The 25,302-nt window shown below is 44.7% G+C and overlaps 1 protein-coding gene across 8 annotated transcripts in view; it reads right to left on the minus strand.

The window, feature by feature from the left end:
- LOC140391534 (protocadherin-9) overlaps nt 1-25,302 on the minus strand; it is an 864,147-nt gene that overhangs the window by 304,654 nt on the left and 534,191 nt on the right. For 3 of the 8 annotated variants that reach the window (XM_072476114.1, XM_072476113.1, XM_072476115.1), the window contains 2 exons: nt 3,029-3,433; nt 1,482-2,772 (listed from right to left, as the gene is read on the minus strand). The exons of 2 other annotated variants lie outside the window; for them this stretch is intronic. In XM_072476114.1, coding sequence (XP_072332215.1) covers nt 1,925-2,772; nt 3,029-3,433 — 1,253 coding nt within the window. In that variant the 3' untranslated portion in view covers nt 1,482-1,924. Of the gene's footprint in view, nt 1-1,481; nt 2,773-3,028; nt 3,434-25,302 lie in introns of those variants that run through there. 3 more of the 8 variants (XM_072476117.1, XM_072476118.1, XM_072476116.1) reach the window with 2 other exon arrangements.

Here is a 25,302-nt window from a genome sequence, read left to right on the forward strand (position 1 = left end):
AGTAACTCTCTACCCATTTTGTAATATGGAGATCAGGGGCGAAATTCTCCAGAAACGGCGCGATGTCCGCCGACTGGCGCCCAAAACGGCGCAAATCAGACGGGTATCGCGCCGCCCCAAAGGTGCGGAATGCTCCGCATCTTTGGGGGCCGAGCCCCACCATTGAGGGGCTAGGTCGGCGCCGGTTGAATTTCCGCCCCGCCAGCTAGCGGAAAAGGCCTTTGGTGCCCCGCCAGCTGGCGCGGAAATTACGTCTCCGGGCGGCGCATGCGCAGGAGCGTCAGCGGCCGCTGACAGCTTCCCACGCATGCGCAGTGGAGGGAGTCTCTTCCGCCTCCGCCATGGTGGAGACCGTGGCGGAGGCGGAAGGGAAAGAGTGCTTCCACGGCACAGGCCCGCCCGCGGATCGGTGGGCTCCGATCGCGGGCCAGGCCACCGTGGGGGCACCTCCCGGGGCCAGATCGGCCTGCGGCCCCCCCCCAGGACCCCGGAGCCCGCCCGCGCCGCCTTGTCCCGCCGGTAAGGTAGGTGGTTTAATTTACGCCGGCGGGACAGGCATTTTAGCGGCGGGACTTCGGCCCATTCGGGCCGGAGAATCGAGCGGGGGTGGCCCGCCAACCGGCGCGGCGCGATACCCGCCCCCGCTGAATATCCGGTGGTGGAGACTTTGGCAACCGGCGGGGGCGGGATTCACGCCAGCCCCCGGCGATTCTCCGACCCGGCGGAGGATCGGAGAATGGCGCCCCTGAAATGTATAGGGAGACCAAAACTTGCATACCAGAATGAACTCAGGCAGCGTTGTCAACACCAGATGGAAACAGCTTATGAAATGTTTCACGGAATGGAAAGGTGGCGTAGCTTGAAGAATGAGTAATATTCTTTAAATTATATGCATATTTTAAAGCCTGCTATACATTTGCTTGAGCTAAACTGTGCCCAGCATCTGGAACTCCGAGCTTAAGCTGCATTCTGCGCACTCACATGACAAGTGTCGCTTTGGAGGGTAATGAAAAACGCATCACTCCAGTATAACTGCACATTAAATCTACCCGAGTAGAGATTCAAAAATATATTGCCAGCGACCCGGAAGAAAGAAACATTTTTTGCTGATGAATTTCACATTTTTTGTATATTTATCCAGCAAAGCAGCCACTGAGTTCTAAAATGTCTTACTTTAAACCACTGTGATGCTGCTTTCTTATCCACTGCGTGGAAAGGCACCGTTTTAAAACATGCTGCTGCAAACTTATAATCATGCAAAATAATGCATCTGTGAAATGGTGAAATCCAAACTTCATGCTTCACCAATAACATAAACGAGCCCCGCGGCAGAGGATGAAAGACAACCACACAAGTCTAGAAAACTCTAGATACCTCGGGCTGCTCTGCCAACTTGGGCACACGTGTAAAATTTAGATGAAGTGGAAAAGCAAGGGCACCATGGGCAATAAAAACAGACACAGGGCAAGGAATGACTGACACAAAATGTTTATTTCACACAACACAGATAACTATGGAAGATGAAAAGAGAAGTACAAGACTCCATTCCAAACAACAAAGCAACACAGATCATGGCAGAGGATGGATAATGTTTTTTTTTTTCATTGCAAACAACATTAATAATCATGGAAATGGAAAACATTTTCAAAGAATTCCAAACAAGACGGACAGATGAAGATGCTATTTGGATTCTAGATTATATGCATTTAAAATGACACTGCATTAAGTACAAAACTGCTAATCTTACATTAATACCCATGGTAAATACTTGCATGCAGAAACTATTTTAAGCTCATCTGTCACTGTATAAATTAGTTGAGCTACCAAGTCAAATATATAACTTCACAGTCTAATTGTAAGAAAGTTAAGTAGCTAAATTCAAACAGACAAATCCATGTACGTTTGCTATATGTTATTACTGACTTTACCAATCGCTGTCTGAAGAATTTGGAGAGGATTCTTCAATGGACATACTCTCAGCAGTGTCTATATCAGGATCAAGTGATACTTCAATCACAGTGTCACTGGATGCACCCCCTGTGACACTGGAGGCAACCCCTGTGACACTGGAGGCAACCCCTGTGACACTGGAGGCAACCCCTGTGACACTGGATGCCATTACACTGTGACTGGGTGTAGGTTGGGTGTTATTGAGTGTAGTTACGTTGTCACTCGCTACAGTTGTGGCGTCACTGGATGCGGGGCCGGCATTGTCCCCCAGGTGCCTTCCAGTCAGCACAATGGAGGTCTGGATACCCACATCTCTGCGTGGCAAGGTGGAAAAATGATGGAGTCTCACAAGTGTGTGCATCGCACCAACTAGGGACATGACATTCTGGGACAACCGAGCACCACGATACTGCGAAGCATTTTGCAATGTGTTTATGTCCCTGTGCATGTGGTTGAACCCACGCTGCACAGTGCTCACAAGTGTATCTAACCTGCGACATATGGGGCAAAGCTCCCCACCATTAGCATTTTGGGAGTCCGATGGTGACGACGAATTGACGGCACCAGTCGCCTCTGCCTCATGCGCCCCTCTTTGCTCAGGTTGCTCCGAGGAGGGCACTTTCATATAAGATGCTGCTTTCCATTGCCCACCTGCAAAGTCTTCTTTACGTCCCCCACATGAATCTTGTTGTACCTTGTCGCTCTCTGCACTTTCCATGGCCACTGCAGACCCTTGTCGCTGGGTTGACACCTTCTCCTCTTCCAAGATGACAGTGGTTTGCTGCTGTTCTGATCTTAAGAGTTTTGAAGTGCAACATTCGTCTGGGGAGATAAAAAGACATAAATGTGGCTTAGTGGATGATGGACAACGCATAAACTGAAGGGTTCGATCAGAATAAGGCTTTGCAAGAATATTGAATACAAGAAAGCTGGCAATTGATGATAGAGCAAGAATATTTACATATGCTTTGAAGGGCTTGCGTACATAATCGTTGCAATGCATACTTAATGGTAACAATGGAGACTATAATATCTGAGGTAAGCAATGATGGTTTTGACAAAACAATGCAACACTCACCAGAATCACTGGAGTCAGAGGACGCATCAGGTCCACGTTCCACAAGGTGGACTACCACTTTTTCTTCCTCCCATGTCAGGACTTGCTCTTTTGCCACATCTGTGTGTTGGACTGTACCTTTCTTTTTGTTAAAAGCGACTTTTTGTCGAGCGGCAAGTCTCAATTCATTGATGCACTTTCGACAGTCCTCGGCTGTTCGAGCTACTTTGGAACTTTTGTCGGCTTTTGCAGCAATGAGGTTCCCGCCACGTCGGTGACCCTCACTAGTGGGCATTTTAGGTTTCGTGGCCAGGTATATTCTTTGTAATCTTGTGAACTGCTTCACAAGCATGTGCATAGCCACCGTGGAGAATTTAACCTTCCGCAGTTTAGCTACTGTGGCCACCATTTCCGTCTGCTTTCCGCCTGTGCGGAGTGGAAAGAAAAATTATTTGCAACGGTCAAGTAGCTTCCTTGCGGAAGTTAAGGTGGTAACTGTCAATTATTGCAGTTAAATTCTGAATGCATGATTTAGGTTTTGCCGCTGGCAGAAATACTGCTGGCATTTTCCGCACCAGACATCCTTGCGGCTTATAATTGGGGTTGACAATTTAATGTTACTTAACAACAAATTATGGGTAGTTTTGTTCCATGAACCTCTGGCAACCAGGAACCGTATCAATATCTCCTGAGCAACTATGCTCATTGCCCTTGTCAGTGGCAGAGGAAGGAAAACGTTCATCCTATCATCCTACTCGATGGTCCAAATGGCCTCTTGCCAGGTCAATTGGCACCAATTCAGGCTGAATTCAAACTCAAGGCTCCGGAAGAAGCTTGACAACCCAATGCAACACACAACCCAAATGATTATACGGTATTCGACAATAATTTGTTTTCCTGCTCAGAAAATATTGAATAAAAAAATAAAAATCATTTACAGAAAGGGAACAACAACTTTCATCTGCACAATGCCTTTAACTTGGTGAAACATCCCAAGGGCACTCTATTTAAAAATAAAATTCCCATTTGGATGAACTCTAATCCTATTCACTTGCGCAGGTGTTGGGTGTGACGCTCCTATGAGAATCAGGAGACAATAATGGACGGATAACATATTTGTAAATCGTTTATTGAGTTTTCAATCACTGCCTTGTTTTCTGATCTTGCACTTATTTGGAAAAAGGGTACATGATACGGATTGTTCCGATGGAAGTTTAATGGAATGTTCCATTAACTCATATCTCATTATATCACAGTAAACCATTTCTTCAGCAGTTTAGTGCTTGCATTTGTTTAAAATTCCTACGTTGGACCGTTATCACCTGGAGTGATGCCTTATATCGTGACTATCGTTTTAATATTTTGACACAATTTTGCAGTCAGCAGCGAAGCAATGGTTATTTGCTGCTATAATCAGGAAAGATGCCAACAAAGATCTGGCAATCTCTGGGGCATGGATTTCCCCTTTTCCTAGTGTCCATTTAGATCTGGTACCAAGTCAAGGGGATCTAGGCATCCGGCAGCAGAGATGTCATCAAGCAGATAAGCAGCCAATCACATCAAAGTGTTCAGACACAGCAAATCAGTGGCTAAGCATACAAAATACCAATCATATTTAATTTAACTCTGGGCAGCATGATGGTGTAGTGGTTAGCACCGTTGCCTTACGGCGCCGACGTCCCAGGTTCAATCTCAGCGCTGGGTCACTGTCCGTGTGGAGTTTGCACATTCTCCCCGTGTTTGTGTGGGTTTCACCCCCACAACCCAAAGATGTGCAGGGTAGGTGGATTGGCCACGCTAAATTGCCCCTTAATTGGAAAAAATGAATTGGGCATTCTAAATTTAACTCTTCAGACAGCAAAATAAGTGATTGTGATTGGATGAAGACAAAAGCTAAAATAAAGATGGACAAGCCTTTTTGAATAAATAAATAATTTCAAAATGTAGTTTTCAAAAATATAATTTTGGAGAATTTCAGCATTGCGCTGGTATAAAATTAACTTGGGGTCAGTGACGGGGTCAGCAGTAACTAAAAGAATCGGACACTGTTGACAGTCCTCAATCAAGAAGGGTCTTTACACGGAAACTAACTGTGTAAGAATGGGAGTTTTCTTCAATTCAACTGAGGCCCATTGATTGCCATCCGATCATTGCTCAACAGTGCACCCTTCGTCAAAATACGAAAATTATTGACAGAAACTTCTGGATTTCCATATCATTTTGTGCCTGTGCTGGCTCCAGTTGCTGTCAGTTTCAGTGGAGTAATAATGTGGAACACGGACAAATTGCCATCATTACCACCACAAAATATGAGCCAATGGGAGCCAAAGAAAACCAATCTGAATTTGGTTCTATGTCCGAGTAGCCAATTATATTGCATCAGCTGTTTACCAATATAGGATGGTGGTGTAGTAGTGGTATCGTCACTGGGCTAGTAATCCAGAGACCCATGGTAATGGTCTGGCGACCCCGGTTCAAATCCCACCCTGGCAGATGGTGGAATTTGAATTCAATAAAAATCTGGAATTAAAAGTCTAACGTTGACCATGAAATCATTGTTGTGTAAACCCATCTGGTTCAGGGAAGGAAACCTGCCACCCTTACGAATCTGGCACACATGTGACTCCAGGTCCACAGCAATGTGGTTGACACTTCAATGCCCTCTGAAATGGTCTGGCAAGCCACTCAGTTCAAGATGGGCAATTCACTCAATTAATTTTTTTAAATGTACAGCACTTTAAACGGTAGTCAAAGGGTACCACTACAATTCACAGGAGAGTCACCAAGCAATATCTGACACCAAACCACACAACGAGACATTGGGACAAGAGCGGGGTGCATTTTTAAGTCGGGTGAAGATGCTTACATTGGGAATTCTTGGAGGTTAGGCCATCTGAAGGCATTGCTGGACCAGGAGTCATTGTACGTCTGTGACAACAGGACTGAGGTGTGAGCACGTCAGGGTGACTGCCCCATCAGAGACAGTCAACTCACTGAACCCATTGTTCCTTTTTCCGTGTCCACAATCCAAGCTTTCTAAACTGACTTCAATACAACCATCATCACCAGGGCCCCAAAACATATCAGATCCCACAGTTTCCAAGGTTAGCTGATGAGCAAGGTAAAGCAATTGATCAGGTCACAACAAATTAAGGACTGCATTAATCATAGCCTTTCATCATTTGATATTCTGGATGCTTCTTCGAGCAGGTTTAGTCTGTAATATTGGTGCATCAGTATCCTCATTATTTTCCCTGTTTTGAGGATAATTAACTGAATTAACTGGAGGGGAACTAGAGAGCAGGGTCAGTAAGACTCACAGGAAGAACAGGCAGGGCGTGGTTGCTGATCAAAGAGGGTCTGGTGGACTGAAGGGCATTTGTTTCAATGAGAGAAGTGTAACAGGGAAGGCAGATGAACTTAGAGCTTGGATTAGTACTTGGAACTATGATGTTGTTGCCATTACACAGACTTGGTTAAGGGAAGGATAGGATTGGCAGCTTAACGTTCCAGGATACAGATGTTTCAGGCGGGATAGAGGGGGATGTAAAAGGGGTGGGGGATTTGCATGACTGGTTAAGGAGAATATCACAGCTGTGCTGCGGGAGGTCATCTCGGAGGGCTCATACAGCGAGGCAATATGGGTAGAGCTCAGGAATAGGAAGGGTGTAGTCACAATGTTGGGGGATTATTATAGACGTCCCAACAGCCAACATGAGATAGAGAAACAACTATGTAGGGCGATTTTGGCAGGGTGTAAAAGTAACAGGGCTGTTGTGATGGGTGATTTTAACTTCCCCTATATTGACTGGGTCTCACTTAGTGCTAGGGCTGTGGATGGGGCAGAGTTTGTAAGGACTGTAACCATCTGGGGTGGCCACTTCCAACTAGGTACAGAGAAGCTCGCAAAGCCTGGTGGGTAAAATGGACAAGCCAAGACTCAGGCAGGCTCAGAGCCTGAAATGCATATTTGTAAGCAAGAAGTCCAGACGGTATTGAAACTCCGTCCAATTAGCATTTTAATGGGGCCGATTAGCATTTGATGGTCCATCTTCACCAAAACAAAGGACTGGTACTCGAGCAACCGGGACAGTCCCAGAATTGAGGGAAGGCTAATTACAGTATTATTAGGCAGGAACTGAAGAATGTAGATTGGGGGCAGATGTTTGAAGGCAAATCAACATCTGGCATGTGGGAGGTTTAAGTGTAAGTTGATAGGAATTCAGGACCCGCACATGTAGACATGTCCCAGGGTCTGATGGGATATATCCCAGAATACTGAGAGATGCAAGGGAGGAAATTGCTGGGGCCATGAGAGAAATCTTTGCATCCTCGCTGGCTACAGGGGAGGTCCCAGAGGATTGGAGAAAAGCCAATGTTGTTCCTTTGATTAAGAAGGTTAGCGACGATAATCCAGGTAATTACAGGCCGGTGAGCCTTACGCAGTGTTGGGGAAATTATTGGAGAGGATTCTTCGAGACAGGATTTACCCCAACTTGGAAATAAGTGGACATATGAAATGAAATGAAATGAAAATCGCTTATTGTCACAAGCTTCAATGAAGTTACTGTGAAAGGCCCCTAGTCGCCACAATCCGGCGCCTGTTCGTGGAATTGAATCATGCTGCTGGCCTGCCTTGGTCTGCTTTCAAAGTCAGCGATTTAGCCCTGTGCTAAACCAGCCCCTAAACATATTAGCGAGAGTCAACATTGATCGAGTTTTTTGAGGAAGTGACAAAGATGATTGGTGAGGGTAGGGCAGTGAATGTTGTCTTCATGGACTTCAGTAATGTTTTTGACAAGGTTCCTCATGGCAGACTGGTACAAAAGGTGAAGTCACATGGGATCAGAGGTGAGCTGGCAAGTTGGGTACAGAATTGGCTCAGTCATAGAAGACAGAGGGTAGCAGCAGAAGGGTGCGTTTCTGATTGGAGGGCTGTGACTAGTGGTATTCCTCAGGGATCAGTGCCGCCCTTTGCTTGAATCTTTGCAGTTCGTAATATATATAAATGATTTGGAGGAAAATATAACTGGTTTGATTAGTAAGTTTGCGGACGACACAAAGGTTGGTGGAATTGCGGATAGCGAAGAGGATCATCAGAGGATACAGCTGGATATAGAATGGTTGGAGGCTTGGCCAGAGAGATGGCAGATAGAGTTTAATCCGGACAAATGTGAGGTAATGCATTTTGGAAGGTCTAACGTAGATGGGTAAAACAGTAAATGGCAGAACCCTCAAGAGTATTGATAGGCAGAGGGATCTGGGTGTACAGGTACACAGGTCACTGAAAATGGCAACGCAACTGGGGAAGGTAGTGAAGAAGGCGTACGGCATGCTTTCCTTCATCGGCCGGGGCATTGAGATTAAAAATTGGCAAGTCATGTTGCAGCTTTATAGAACCTTAGTGAGGCTGCACTTGGAATATAGTGTTCAATTCTGGCGGACACACTACCAGAAGGATGTGGAGGCTTTGGAAAGGGTACAGAAAAGATTTACCAGAATGTAGCCTGGTATGGAGGGCATTAGCTATGAGGAGAGGTTGGAGAATTTTGGTTTGTTCTCACTGGAACGACGGAAGATGAGGGGTTACCTGATAGAAGTCTACAAAATTATGAGGGGCATGGACAGAGTGTATAGTCAGAAGCCTTTTCCCAGGATGGAAGAGTCATTTACCAGGGGGCATAGGTTTAAGTGCGAGGGACAAGGTTTAAAGGAGATGTACGGGGCAAGGTTTTTACACAGAGGGTGATGGGAGCCTGGAACTTGCTGCCGGGGGAGGTGGCAGAAGCAGATGCGATAGTGGCGTCTTGATAAATACGTGAATAGGATGGGAATAGAGCGATATAGTCCCTGGAAGGGGACGGGTTTTAGCTCAGACGGGTAGCATGGCCGGCGCAGGCTTGGAGGGTCGAAGGGCCTGCTCCTGTGCTGTCATTTTCTTTGTCCTTTGTTCGTAGTCAACATTGCTCACACGCTGACACATCTTTATTGTCCAGCTAAATAATGTAAAAGAAACTAAGTCATGTCCCTGCAAACTTGGCTGACAGAAGTGGACTTTGCACATGTGCTCACTGACTATAAGGCAACTGCTGAAGGTACTCCAACGATCAGTGGACGTTACTGTATCTTTGTTTCCCTTCACATTTTGTGATTACAGTGGAACTGCTCTGTGAAAGTTCGATATATTGCTTTAAACCTGCATTGACGTTCAGTTGGCAATGCCCAGTTCACACATACTTTCTCTGTACATCACGGTACATTGTACCGTACATTGGGCAGCACGGTAGCATTATGGATAGCACAATTGCTTCACAGCTCCAGGGTCCCAGGTATGATTCCGGCTTGGGTCACTGTCTGTGCGGAGTCTGCACATCCTCCCCGTGTGTGCGTGGGTTTCCTCCGGGTGCTCCGGTTTCCTCCCACAGTCCAAAGATGTGCAGGTTAGGTGGATTGGCCGTGCTAAATTGCCCTTAGTGTCCAAAATTGCCCTTAGTATTGGGTGGGGTTACTGGGTTATGGGGATAGGGTGGAGGTGTTGCCCTTGGGTAGGGTGCTCTTTCCAAGAGCCGATGCAGACTCGATGGGTCGAATGGCCTCCTTCTGCACTGGAATGATTACAAAGGCATTATCCGATCTGTGCAGTTCCTAAATCATTTGCTCATGTCAACAAATTGTAAAGAAAATCGTTGGTAATTGTTAAAGGAGAAGACGCCTACCGTGGGGAAATTCTGTTTATTAATTCTGAAATGGCTATTTATAGACTGTTTAGAGACACATGACAAACCAATGTCTTACACGGCGGGAGGGGCATTGTCAACCAGTGTCACTGACCACTCTAGCCATGAGCCATGTCCATCATTAACTGCCTCAAGTTACTCCAATAACTTGACTGTGTCTTCAACTGTAAACAGGGTGATCAGTTGCCACGTTTTCACCGCAGCTTAACTTACAGCATATTTTCTACTTAATTGTTTTTCTTAAACAACATGTCATAATAAGGCACACAGAATTGCAACACACTTTTTAATTTTGTCACACAGTGGGCTATTAGCATTGTTGTAAAACAAAACATCCAATGTTGAATGGAGGGATGGTTAGAAAGACAGCAAACAATGCAGCACCTTGCGTTCATATATCACCTTTAACTTGGTGACTTGCTGGAAGCTGTCACAAAGCATACCGAGAGGTTGAGCATTGTTAAAGAATAAATGATCTGCAACTTGAACACTGGCCTGGATTTTCGGAGAGTTGTAAAGACTCCAGAGCTATTTAACAATGGCCGGTGAACCCTCTTTTGGGATTCTTGTCCCCATTTCCATCACCTCCAATTTTCACTGCCACAGGGTAATCATATGGGTAGGTAGCCCCATCCTACACTCGCAACCTAGACAGTTTTTTGATTTCGGGGACATACATCCTAGCGCCGCCCCCCCCCCCCGCCCAATAATTTTCAGAGTCATGCCAGCTTTTCCATGGCTTGTCGTTTATCGATCTCAGAGGAGTCGTGAAATATTGTTGCATTTTGGAATCTTCTGAAAGGTTGGTTCAAAGGGTCTTAATTATGCCCACATGTGACATTATTCACCTCCATAGCCCCTTTCTAAACCCCATGCCAGCTCAATGCCAATTCAGGTCCCCATCCACCACAAACACCACTCATTCTCTCCATGTCAACTCATGGACCTTCCAGACCCATTAATCCAGTATAAACTATGCACAAAACTAATGAATCCCTATGGTAACAATGGCATGTGTGAAATCGCTTAGAAAATAATACCCATTCAGAAACTCTTTGGAGGAACAAAACTGGTCTAACTGCAATCCATAAAGTGCCAATTGAACAGAATATTAATAAATCAATGACAGAAACTTTAACCACTTCATAACTCTTAATCGATGAAAGAGGCCAAAGGAAAATGCCTTACTATAATCACAAAAAGATGCAAATCAGGCACAGGCAAAGCTGCCAGTTCTCTCCAGCTATGAAAACAAGACTGCCACAGGGTTCATCCGTTTTGTGAGTCTGAGAGGGACTGTAGAGAGTGGGTGTGAGGAAGCTGTCTGGGGTGAAGATTATTATAACGAGGACAAAATCCTGGAGAACAGAGTTGGGTCCTTCTAACCAGCCCATCTCAGCATTCACCTGCCCTCTCGTGGTCTCCGATCTGCTTCAGGCGCTGGTCAGCCCAACTCCATTTCGCAGCTGCAATAATTATGTGTGACCAGGCTAGCCTGGCGAGGCAGGAATTTCCCAACTCACGCTATCCATTTCAGTATTAAAATCTGGTCCTTAGTCTTTGATGATCCCATTTTACCCCTCTCTCTCTTCCTTTTTATGTGATCCTTAAAACTTACCTCTGCGAACAAGCTTTTGATCATATTTCATAATATCTCTTTACGTGGTTCGGCATCCAATCATGTCTGGTAATGCTCCATTGGGACATTTTACGACATTAACGGTGCTATCCTGGCCGGTATTTGTCCCTCAATATCACATCACGGATTTGTTAAGAGTTTGCTGTGTGCAAATTGGTTTCCCCATTCCCTAAAGCAACACTGGCCACCTTTCAAAGATCCTTTGTAAAGAGCTTTGAGATATCTGGTGGGTCATGCCAAGTGCTACATTAATACAGGTCTGTCATCCTCTCTTTCCTCATTGCAAATTGTTGTTGTTGTAGTTGTAGGGGTTGTGAGCCTTGCTCTGACCTGCTTTGTACTTGTACAGCTTCAGGTTCGTTTTCTGTCTTTACTTGTAACAATTTGACTGGTGCCTGAAGGCAGGCCCTGTAATTTGCTGCATTTTGTTCTCTGTCCTCAGCTAAGTTGCACTTGTCAGTTTCTATTTGTAGTGGTTTGCTCCCTCTGTAAAGTTGGGTTTCATGTTATTGAGCATGCAGCTAGCATCTCCTCGAGATTTGATGCTGTCTTCATTTCCCCGTGCCATTCTTGATGCACTTACATATGTGTGCAATATTCCATTGCTCCACTTTCCATTTATCATTTTGCTTGGTTGTTTACCTGCTGCCATTGCATTGCTGTCAACAAATATTGAGGATGGTTGTGTTTTGGAAGCGTTGGACGCTGTTCTGATCACCAAGCACTTCATAAAACTGTAACGGAATATTGACGGCTAAAATATATTTGCCTTATGTAACTATTACTTCCAATACTTATAGTTAAGCAGAATGTCAAAAATGGTTGATGGCCCGATGGTGAATCCAAACTTCCTGCTTGGGTTGGAATTAACTGCACTGTCACTATGAAGTCGTGTCAATGATCAGTGGATTTGGTTACATGGGATGCTGTATTTCCATGTTAACACTCACCGGCAGTGGCAAAGATTGCGACTTCAATTGCTTGCGTTGGAGTCCAAAACTGCCGGAGATCGGATCGATACGGGGCAGGAATCTCCCGTCCGCCAGCCATGTGTTTCTTGGCAGCGTGCCGTTCGCTGCCGGCAGGATTCTCTCCTCCGCCGCTTACCGATGGGGTTTCCCATTGAAGCCACCACAGGCCACCGGGAATCCCGACGGCCGGAAAATTCTAGCCAAGACGCTAATAAATCCAGTGGGGAATTCTGGAGAAACTTCTTTATCCAAAGAGTGGGGAGAATGTGGAGCTCACTGTCACACGCGTCAGTAGTCAAGGAGCAGTCGGAAAGGAGAGTCAAAAGAATGGGTTTATTACCCCAAAGGTAAGTATCTATAAGTAACTATCCCAGTCCCAGCCGGGACTACTCTGCAGCATGACTCCCAATTGGGTTGGCTTTTAAGGAAATTAGTTAACGAGCCCGCTTGGGGGTGAAGGCCCAAGAGCGGGGGAGCTCATACTCCACAGTCATCCCCAGGGATCTCGAGGGGGTTATAACACATGGAGCAGTTTAGGCGAAAAGTGGAGATGCATTTAAGGCAAGCTTGAAAGTGAGAGTATTTGAAGGATATGTTGATAGGATGAGATGAAGGGAGGAGGCTCATGTAGAACATAAACAGCGACATGGACCATTTTGGCTTGAATGGCCTGTTTCTGTGCTGAAATGCTGTTTTGGAATGCAAAGGTATTGACTTTCCATTTTAAATTGTTTTCTTTTCAAAATCACTAAATGCTTCAAAAACTAATGGACCTGTGAGGGAGATGGCTCAATACCTGAAACATTAGACATCTTTCCTCGCTTTGTAAGATGGCCCTGCTACAAATCTCCAGCAGTTGCTCGTTCTGATTTACATTCGCAAAAAAAAATCTCATTCTCTCTATTCTGTATTTAAAAAATGATATTCATACAAATCTATCATTAGAATCACGGACTGTGTCTGCAAACAGCCCTGATGAAATGCTGCGGTAATAAAATGGCCACAATCAGTTATTTATTGCTCACTTCTGTTTAGGTTACTGAGGATATTTTTCAATGAATCCACACGTAGGTGAAACCTTGAGTAGTTAAATCCTAGCCTTGCCATCCTTCATTTTAATGAGATTCCAGGATTCTCTCAGTGCTTCTTTTTATGCAGAATTAAATCAGTCATTTGCAGAATGTTGGTCAATAGGCAATTTCTAAAAAGCTTCATTATTTATTTAATGAGGCGTCTAAATGCCTTTAATTTTCCATAGGGAAGCAATCAATAAATTTGGCAGTATTGTTTCAACAATTTAAATAAGCAATCCATTTAATGTACCTTTGTGTGGAGATGGTTACAGAAAGAAAATAATCAGCAACTCTGGTCACTGTTATAATGGTCTACCCCGTCTCTAAATGCAATTTACTTCCCTGATGATTCTGGATTTTGCTTTCAAACACTTCAGTACTCCATCACTTTCACATGCTCCAAGGGACTGTGACCTCTGCAAGAACTCTCATTCTTTACGGCTCCTTCCTTAATAGCGAGGTGATCTGAAATGGTTTGCTTTTGTCCTCGATGTAGATATGCCTTTCTGTGCCATTTACAAACACAATGTTGGAATAGGCTCTGTTGTAAGTTTATTGATTTATCCTGTTACACCCAAGCAGCTCCCAGACCCTCTGAGAATCACAGAACCTTCAGTGCAGAAGGAGGCCACCCGGCCCATCGAGTCCGTACCGGCCCCTGGAAAGAGCACCGCACCCAAGCCCACACCTTTGCCCTATCCCCGTAACCCGACCCAACCTTTTGGACACTAAGCGGCAATTTAGCACAGCCAATCCACCTAACCTGCACATATTTGGACTGTGGGAGGAAACCGGAGCCCCCGGAGGAAACCCACACAGATACGGGGGGAATGTGCAGACTCCACACAGACAGTGACCCAAGCTGGGAATCGAACCTGGGACCCTGGAGCTGTGCAGCAACAGTGCTAACCACTGTGCTACCATGCCGCTCTGAAAGTTAGAAGCTTTCTTAAATTCTGATATGTGTTTGCATGTGTCCCTGATATCTTCCTTCATTTCAGAACATGCGAGAGTGTGAAATGAGAAAAGGCCATTGAGAGTAATTACATCAGGTCGGCCATGATTTATTGACTGGTGGAGCAGGATTGAGGGGAGGGGCCGAATGGCCTACTCCAGCTCCTATTTTCTATGTTCCTATATTTGGTCGCCCACCCCGCAATCCGCATCAGAACAAATTAACTTGACGAACATAGATCTTTTTTTGCAGAAGACTCACGTCTCGGCATGGAAGTGAGAAATCACAAATTAACCTCAAAGCCTGCATTGTTGTGCTCGAGTTCTGTCATGAGAGTCCAAATTAAATGTCCTGGAGACATCTACTTTACTTGCAACTCCCATGATTTCAAAAACTATGAATCATGTGGCCTTTTAGTATTCTCTTCTCTAATGAAAACATGTTTTGTTCTTCGACCAATGTTCACGGGTCTCAGAATCTTCCAAGTTTGATCTCAGTCTTTTTGTCGGTGCTGTTATATTGCAGAAAGCCAATGGGTGAAGGACTGAACTGGAGCCAATCTTTACACACTTTCATAAGCATTTGTTTACAGAGTTATACATCACAAATAGATAACTCCTAATCCAGCAACCACAGTTTCAATCTCATGTACTTTACAGGGGCAGGTTAATGCAATTAAATATGCTTGCATGCAATTAAATATAAGCAGTAGACAATTAGCAAGTGTCCCACGGAAGATCGCGCACTCAAAATGTTCTGAATATGGTTTTGCAACAAAGGGCTCGATTCTCCTGATTACTGGCTAAGTGCTCCCGCCAGCCGGAAAACCAGAGTGATTCCCGTTGGCACAAGGAGCGCTCAGTCTGAATAGAGCTTCCGAGAAAGACCAGGTGCTCAGAACAAAGATACAGGCTCTTTTTAAAAACTGCAGTTCAAACAACATTTGATCTTCAGAGTTAATGGACCCCTGTAGAGTTATATAAATAAACAATGGTGACCCTCCCTTTGAAACTGCCTGGACCTGTCAATCAAGTAATTTTAAAAAGACAATGGTCTGTAAAATTGAATGTAAACAATGCAGTACGAAGCTTTTAGGCTTCTAGGCATGCACACAGACTTGAAAAGACCACGGACGATGACATTGACATTGAAAAAAAACATTCCAAAGATTTCCACCACATTAAAGGGAATACTTTTACCATCATCTCACAGATCTTTGAACTTGGTGTGCTGACGGACAGTTTAAAATGTTTAAGGCTAGAAATGGGAAGACTTCCACTTTATTCTCAAAGAATATTCTTCAAGTCAGGCCAAGGCCCCTGAGAGTCCCCCCCCCCCCCCACCTCCAATTAAGGGTCCCACTAGCACCCTGGACTCAAGTGTAGGGAAGGTGCTCACCCTCTTTACCCCTTTGGTGTGCAAACCAACAGGTTCTCGCTCATCAGGGCTTGCACCAATGCACGGCAGTGGGACTCCCAGCTGGGGGTGGGGGGGTGGGGGTGGCGGCAGCATCAAGGAGGCCGTTGCATCAGGCTTCCAACCTGATCATTGCTTTTAAATGAATGTGGATGAAGACTTTACATTTTCCCACAGGGTCTACGTGGGAAACCCGTCGGGTCTGGTAGGACAGGCCGAGAGACTCGCAATGTGCTTGACACCTGGCGTGAGACCCATTTTGTGCCTGGTGCCTGATTTCACGGGTCATTGCAAAACCCCACCACTAACGAGTGGACCCGAAGAACCTCCCCCACTCTCCCCAGCCACATGGGGTTCAAACAATTTGCTTTAATTTAGAACCAAGTGACCGAGGTAGATTTCAATGCCCAGTTAGTCTGGTATATTATTGATTAGATATTTTCCAAGGGCAGTGTGATAAAAATCTTTCTCATTTTCTATCTTTGCTCATAATTTCCAAGTCCAGTGCGCATTAATATACATTTAGTAGCAATGAAATCAATTTTCTGTGCCTCGGTCCATACACCTAATTTGCCCAAATCCCTTTTACATGCTATCTATCTCTCTTAAACCAGTCAACTGAAAATTGGGCTTAGTAACTGCAACAGGTATGGTACTGCTACTTGAAGCATCCTTCTCCTTGCTACTTCAATATAATATGAACAGCAGGGGACCCAGAATGGATCCCCTCAGAACTCCATTAGTCACTGCTGCTCAGACAGTTCATTTTGTTTTGCATTCGCGAACACTTTTGCTTTTTAATAGACTTTTCCAGCTTGTTAATTTGACATTCAGAGCATGAGCCAAAGACGTCTTTGAAAATCTTCGCATGTGCAAACTGATCAGATGCTGTCTAAACATTTTGGTGAAATTATATTCCCCTAATTTCAATTCATTCACTGATTGAGTTACCTCGTCAAATAATTCCAGCAGATTAGTGAGTGATGACCTGTGCTGCCAAAACTATTCTGATTACTGCAAGATTACTCCTGTGGTCTGCGTACTTTTCAAATTAATACACATAACATGTCATCTTCCACTCTATATTTCTGGGCATAATATTTGATGACAGGTTAACATGCCTATAGTTTTCACCTTAATATCTTACAGACTTTAGTGTTTTCCTGTCCTCAGTTGCATCTCATAGACTTTATTCGCGACTGTCTTGCTTCCTTCTAAAAGATTCCAAGCAAGTCCCTCCACTGCTTGAGATTTGGGAATATATTTTAGAGTATTACGTTTTGTTTAAGAGTAAACAGATGGGGCAGCACCGTGGCACAGTGGTTAGCACTGCTGCCTCACGGCGCTGGGGTCCCAGGTTCAATCCCGGCTCTGGGTCACTGTCCGTGTGGAGTTTGCACATTCTCCCCGTGCCTGCGTGGGTTTTGCCCCCACAACCCAAAGATGTGCAGGTTAGGTGGATTGACGATGCTAAATTGCCCCTTAATTGGAAAAGATGAATTGAGCACTTTAAATTTTTTTTAAAAGAGTAAATAGATAAGCTGCGGGATTCTCCGTCCTGCTGCACCAGATTTCTGTTGCGGCCCGCCCCCGGATCGCCAGCCGGCCAATGGGGTTTCCCATTGAGGGCCGCCCCACGCCGTCGAGAAATCCCTGGGCTGCCGCCGCGACAGAAAATCCCGACAGCGCAGAACCCAGCCCCCTATGTACAAATAGGACCGCGCGTGACACTTCACTGCTTCTTCAGTGTGACACATTCTCAGGATAAGGGGTTGATCATTTAGGACATAGAACATAGAACATTACAGCACTGTGATGAGGACAAATATCTGCACTCAGAGGGGTAGCAAATTCTTGGAACTCTTTACTGCATGCTCCATCATTGAACATATTTGAGACCGAGCTAGGTAGATTGTTGGTTTCCTAGGGAACCAAGGGATATGGAGAACAGGTGGGAAAGTGGAATTGAGGTATACGATCAGCCATGATTTAATTGTGAAGATCTACTCCTGCGCCCTTTTCTTACATTCTTAAATTCATGTCGAAACATACAACCTCAAGTCTTGGTGAACGAGGAGCAATGATAACGCTCAGTATTTGTGTGTGCATTGGAAAGGGAAGTCATGGCTAACAGCGACATCGATAGTGTTACCCACAACTGGAAATAAGAGCCTCAAACCCTGATGGATAGACTTGACGAATCAGCCTGAGAGGTTGCACTGAGAGGAGCTTCTATCAAAGTACAGATAGATTTTACTGTCCTCCATTCCAGAGAGCATGATGTAAGCATAGTTTAGTTGGCTTCATTGCCCTACATCATTCCTCATCCACTATTTTTCTGTATTCAGCTGGTGAACAATTTAGATCTGCTCCATTAAATATATTGTTTTATGTGTATTTTCATGCTGATATGAAACAGACAACAGCGAGCTTCGCTCAGGCAATTTGAATCCTTCCGGATTCCACATTGATTTCAAAAACGTAGGATCATAAACATTGCTCTCAATCTTTCGGCCAGCTGTTGCTGGTAATGGTTCTGCTGTTACCATTTACAGGCTCTGCTGGACCCATATTCTTTTTTTTTTTACTTGTCCCTTCACCATCTCCTTTTGTCCGACAAAATTCCCCTTCTCCTGGTACCATGCCCCAAGCGGGCATTGGTCTCCATGGACTTACATTGGATTGAGCCACTTGCTTGGCAAAGTCGCACAGAGGCTTGTCGTTGCCTCCCGCAGTATGGCTGACCAAGAGACTGTCCCACTTCTTACCACCCGCCTTAAGCACTGGAAGTATTTGCAAGCTGGTCAACCTGTTAGGCCACATTATGAATGCACCTCCTGTGGCCATCAAGTCCTGAACTGGAACTTAGAATCATCGAGCATTATGGCACAGAAAGAGGACAGGCTCTTCAGCCCACTATGAACCAGAGGGACACAACCCACTATGCCACAAGGACCTCCCCCTTGCACCATCATTCATCTAATTTGTCATCTGATCTCGCCTGCCCTCCAGCCTTCACAAACCTTCCCCTTTGTTACCTCCCACTCCTCTCTAATATTCTCCACCACTGTAAAACTGTTAAATCTCCATCTACTTTGAATTCTGAGTTGATGCCCTGAAATGTTAACTCTGTCTCTCTCTAACTCGCTCCACAGGCGCTGACTGGCCTGCCAAGTGTTTTCAACATTTTCTGCTCTTAACATGAGTTCAAAACCATCTCTTTACGTTTCGTGGACACTCTAAAAGGTTGGCCCAAGAGTTACCTGGATTCTTGTCATGTAATTTACTGTTAGCTATCCACTATTGTCTCTTGTACAGGGAGATTAATGCACCGCTGAGCAATTGACTCAAAATAAATCAAAATGCAAAACTTAGTTTATCAGCTCCAATAGTCTTGTCAAAGATGGAGTGAGGGGAGGGGGGTGAATGGACTTGGGCAGATGGTGGTTCAAGGAAATCCTGATCATGGTGGGAGCCCTGATGATGTTTCGGAAGTCTTTCAGATGGGAATAAGGTGGTTCGACAATGATGATAAAATGGTCTGAGGGTGGCGGAGGAGAAAAGACAGTTGTCGGTGAGTGAGACTTTGTTGGGCCGTTTGTCGGTCTTGGAGGATACACTCATGGCCCTCCTGACCCACAAACTGTGCTGTAAGGCCGCTTACTTCCTGGATTCAGCCCCTCTGACCTGCTTTGAGCTGCTGAGCGCCCCAAGGTCTGCGAATCGCAACAGTCTGCGGTTAAAAATAGAATGACTGTTGAAATGACAGAACACAGCTCATTGTAATATTTGAATGACTGGACGCTCTTTCCGCAAATTAATTGGCTTCTCACACCTCAGCTGTCTCCGTTGAAACAAAAAAGTGGGGAGGTTTAATTCCTGGTCCAGATACTTTGCATTTTAAGCTGTGACCTGACCCCAACACACCTCTTTGTTTTCTGCCGTTAAGGCTTAGCGTGTCAGGTGCAAACCTGGGTTTTTTCTTCATCAAATCACAACAAACAGCACAGAAAGAGGCCATTTGGCCCATTGTACTGGCTCCTTGAAAGAGCGATCATGCCCAGTTACTATCGAATGATTGAAACGTACCATTTTTGGACATCCTGATTTGTGTCAATTCTCTCTGATAATGTGTTACCTCCAAATATGTGTCTAGAACGCTCTCCTCCATCCACCGCTGCCATCAATCCACAGCTACTCCTGCTTAGCTAGTTAATGAAAGTGAAGCATCAATAGCCCTTTCTTCTCGCCTGACCTTGAAGTTATTTCCAATTTTTCTTTCAAGACACAAATCCTTTAAACTCACTGTAACCCGGGGCAAAAAATTTACTCAGTGTCAGCTTTTCAATAACAAAGTGATGACATGTGTTTTGGTTCCATTTATGAATCAGATTTGCCCATTGGCATTTACTGTTATTAGTTTCTGCTTGTTCGATATATTGTTAGTTTTTAATATGTTCAAATGGGAAGTGCTGGTGTCACAACTCTTACCAATTCCTCTTCGAAAGGCCACAATCTTTTGGCCTCCTGATGGTGAAAATAATTAATAAAACACGTGTAGGATCTTTAATTTCCTTTTGCATTGCTTTACAAACCCGCAGTCGAATCCATGCTTTTATTTTCCAATCTATATTGTATTGTTACGGTGCAATGAGTCACCTGCCTTGCTAAGGACAAAATTGAAGAGCTTAGGTGCAGCTTTTGCCTGAGAAATATAATCTATATCATCTGAACTAACTGCACCGTATTGAACAGATCCATGGAGTTTTCTGTGTCCTAAGAATTCAACTGGCAACTTGCTGGATCACGATGTATTGTTAACAGGCCAGCTGCTTCAATGGACTGATCGTGTCAGCGCTCCACAGTGTCTAAAGTTGATTGCAATAAATGGATTGAAGTGTGCAGGAGGGACGGATGATTACAATGGGACTATGTCTCCTAACTATAGTTGCATAGATCTCAGCTTCAATAAAGGAGCTCAAGAGGGCTGGAAGGCATTGTGAGCAACCCTGCGCCACACAGCTTGTGACTGTTACATTGACTGCTACCACGGTTAAAGAGTGGAAGGGATAGAGCTCCTCTGTTCACTGAATGTTAGCAACATTGTAAGCGCAGCAGGGTAGTGGTCCTTTTATCATATTTCCATGACATTCATGAACGCCTTCTTTTAAAAACGCTTTTTCGAAATTTCAATAGAAATAGCAAGATAGCAAATCATCTGCTGCTATATTTAGGCTGTCACCAACACATTGTACCCTGGAGTAAATCTTGCTGCAAAAAAGATGTATCAATTCAGGACCATGAATGCCCCATTCACTTTGTTAAGATCTCGCCATCTCACTGAGGGAGAAATGGGCTAGAGTGACAATTTTGCTGTCTGTTTCTGACTATATATCCTTGCCTCTTTTCACAGCCTCTGCAAAGTATGCATGCAGATTGAGGACAGGAGAATCGCAGAGCTATGTAAATAAATTCTACTTCCCTGTATTCATACTTCTCAGATTCCACTTTGTACAGACAATGGCAATAAAATATTTAATGTTTGAATAACAGCCGGCGCGTGAGGAAATTTTCTAAATTCCCCTTGCAAACAGCTAAACTAAGCACAGCTGCACAATCCATAACTCGCTGCACCATTAAAATTGGAAGTTTACCCTTGTGAGACTAAGAGACCAATAATCTCCCAACTTTTCGCTTGCTTGAGCGGATGTTTTAACATTGGTCACCCTGTGCTCTTCTCGTACAATTCTCATTTTCTGAAGAAAATCATACTTTGTGCCATCACTATCCCCAGCCCCCAGTTCACATCTTCAGCCGGCCATCCTGAGGCCCTACTTTTACCTTCCTCTCAAAACTAAGATGGTTTAGCACGCTTAGCATCGCTGCCAGGATGCTTAAGCACGAGCCCTTTTGCTTTTTGGCATCAAGTAGCCTCACTCTTCTTTTCCAGAAAACCCTTAGTGTATCAATTTACGTTAACCAGCAACTCCTTTCGCAGTCCTGATCTGCTTTGCCAATTTCTCTCTCACCCACCTTTCTATCATGCTCACATTACTCATGTTTTTTTTCATATGCTCTATATTTATCTTGCACATCTTTTTAAAAACTTATTATTTATAGAAGATGTGTAAATGTGGTTATGATTTTTCTACAATTAGCGCAGAGAATATCTTTCCAAGGTGTGTTTCTTCCTTAAAGAACGTGCTATTCCTGCCTGCACTAGAACATCGCTTTTGCAAAAGACGGGCATTAAAGTTCAGCAACAATAATGTGAAGATTCACGATGAATGTGGAAGTTGAACATGATAACAAAAAAGTCGACTGGTTTATTAACAAAGCGAAAATCTTTTTTTTAAAAACCTGACATAAGAGTGATGGAGGTTCTAATGTTTGTAGCGTCACAGCGTAGGCGGGATGGTGGGGGGGGGGGGGGTCACTTCCCAGGTTCAATTCCCCACCAAAACAAATGACTTCTCAATCTCTGCAGCACCCGCTGTGCGAGGAAACTGATAGAACTCTGCTGCATCCTCGGAAGAGCGAAGAGTTAACCCTGAGCAGTTAGTGCAAGCCCTCCACCACCACCCTGCCGAGTTCAAATCAGTACCAAAGAAAACAAAGAGCTGGCTCACAGACCTATCCCTTTTCATCATTGCTTGAGGCGAGCAAAGGAGAATAAACAAACGGGCACATAAATAGGGCAATCATGAGACTTGTGCAGTGGTATGATCTGAAGTAAGTGAAAAGGAAAGATGTACATTTCCATGAGACTGCCACTTGAGGATGGATTCAATAGGCTTTTCGTGATGAAGAGCTGGAGCTAATTTCATGAAAGGTTTTATTTGTCAAAAAATTGTTTGTTATAACACAGGGCAGCACGGTAGCACAGTGGTTAGCACCGTGGCTTCACAGCACCAGAGTCCCGGGTTCGATTCCCGGCTTGGGTCACTGTCTGTGCGGAGTCTGCACGTTCTCCCCGTTTCTGCGTGGGTTTCCTCCGGGTGCTCCGGTTTCCTCCCACAATCCAAAGATGTGCTGTTCGGGGAATTCTGAATTCTCCCTCTGTGTCCCCGAACAGGTACCGGAATGTGGCGACTGGGAGCTTTTCACAGTAACTTCATTGCAGTGTTAACGTAAGCCTACTAGTGACAATAAAGATTATTATTATTATCCGATTCATTGATAAATAATGTTCCATAAGGCGCCTTATTGACAATTTTTTAAAATACAAATTTAGAGTACCAATTCATTTTTTCCAATTTAGGGGCAATTTAGCGTGGCCAATCCACCTATCCTGCACACCTTTCGGTTGTGGGGGTGAAACCCACGCAAACACAGGGAGAATGTGCAAACTGCACACGGACAGTGACCCAGAGCCGGGATCGAACCTGGGACCTCGGCGCCGTGAGGCAGCAATGCTAACCACTGCGCCACACTGCCGCCCTTTATCAACAATTTTTAAAACAAAATTCTAAACTCATGTCTACAATACTATTTCATGAGAAATAATCTACTTTTATGTTGCAAGAAATATCAGAAAAAAACAAAGATCGCCTCCTGAGGCATCCATTATCCAAAGGTCCTAAATCAGGGGTATATTCCTTTCTGGGGAAGTGGGGCAGGGGGATGCTGAAACTTTCAGAGGTCCAATCAGAGGACAGACTGACGAATGTGATATAAAATAGTTACTTTAGAGATATTAGTTAATGTAATGTAGAGGTAGGCCAGTCTAATTCTGGTTAGTTCACAGACAAAGGATTTCAGACCGCATGGAAAAGCAGGAAGAGGTGTGTCCACCAAAGCAGGAGAAAAGGATGCTGGGTAATAGGGGCCAGAGGAAGGGATTGGAAGTGAGCCAATCAGAATAGATCAAACAGGTCAGGAGGGATATAGGATGACCTATGGGCGTCGAGTATGTGAAACTTGATGCCATTTGAATGTATCAGTACAGATTCCTTTGTCTCATATCCTCACTTGATTCCAGAAGTCCATGGAGCAGTATGTGCTTCATGCTCCTAGGAACTGAGGAAAGCTTGCAAGCAAAATAAAATAACTAATGCTGTACCTGCAAATCCATCTCGACTTTTATTGAGGCCAGACTGACGGGTAAAGAAACTTGGGATTAAACAAGACCATCCAAAAACAAAGGGTATCAATGCGGCCAACACTAGCCAGAGGAGTTGCACTATTGTCTGATCTCAGTTCACCTTTGCTGATATGTGGAAGTGGATTCCGTATTGGAACTTATCAGAGTTGTTGCTGGTGCCCACTCTCCGGATATCTTCACACCAGGAACATTTCTGATTGGTCTACCGTCTGCTTCTGATGTGAGAGCAGCACCAATTAGAAGTGAAAGACATTGGGCATGATCTTCTGTCTGTTCACACCGGTGGAATCTTCCACTCCCACCGACGGTGCACCTCCGCCGTGGGTTCCTCGACAGTGTGGGGTGGATTCAATAGGAAATCCTACGGACAGCGGTGGCACCAGGTGATCCCGCCGTCCGCTAACGTCGGGCCACCTCCCGCCTCTGAGAAACACGCCGCAGCGAGGCCAGAGAGTCCCATTCATTGATGCCACATTTCCCCATTGTTGTGTGGGAGCAGAGATCATTGAACCAATTCGTTATTTGAGGCACATGTGGTCTCGACATGACTGAAGCCATTTTGAACAGCAGCAGTGAGTTTTCCCATCTTCTTGGGAAGAACACAATACTGGGGCATGAATTTGCAGCACAAAATGGGTATTGGTTCTGTCGCTATTTTACAGAATTCGATTGACGAGTGGAACTGAATAGCAGGCGGGCGGTATAACTGATGGCCTGTGCGATTCAGCACAATTCGCAATTCTGAAAATAAATTTCTATCCAATGCTTCCTTATAAAAGGTTTGTGTGTGGTGTTATGTGTGTGGTTTATATTTAGATGTGTGTATGCATGCGTTGGGTGAGGCGTGCTTGTGTGCGTATGAGGTATGTATTGGTGCATGTATATGTGTATGTTTGTGTGTGTATGTGTGGTACATTTTGGTTTGTATGTGTGTAGTCTATGCCTGTGTGTATGTGTCTATATGTGTGGTATATGGTGGTGTGTGTATGTGTGGTCTATGTTGGTGCATGTGTATGTGTGGTCTATGTCAGTGTGTGTATGTGTGGTATATGGTGGTGTGTGTATGTGTGGTATCTGTTGGGGTGTGTGTGTGTGTGGGATATGTTGGGGTGCATATGTGTGCGTTTGGTATATGTTGGTGTGTGTGTGCAGTATGTGTTGGGGTGTATGTGTCTGTGGTCTATGTTGGGGTGCGTATGTGAGTGATATGTTGAGGTGTGTGTGTGGTATATGCTGGTGTGTGTGTATGTGTGGTCTATGTTGGTGCATGTGTATGTGTGGTCTATGTCAGTGTGTGTATGTGTGGTATATGGTGGTGTGTGTATGTGTGGTATATGCTGGTGTGTGTCTATGTGTGGTATGTGTTGGTGTGTGTATGTGTGGTATATGTTGGTGTGTGT

This window comes from Scyliorhinus torazame, chromosome 15 (genome assembly GCF_047496885.1).
Source record: "Scyliorhinus torazame isolate Kashiwa2021f chromosome 15, sScyTor2.1, whole genome shotgun sequence".
In the NCBI taxonomy this organism is placed as follows: domain Eukaryota; kingdom Metazoa; phylum Chordata; class Chondrichthyes; order Carcharhiniformes; family Scyliorhinidae; genus Scyliorhinus; species Scyliorhinus torazame.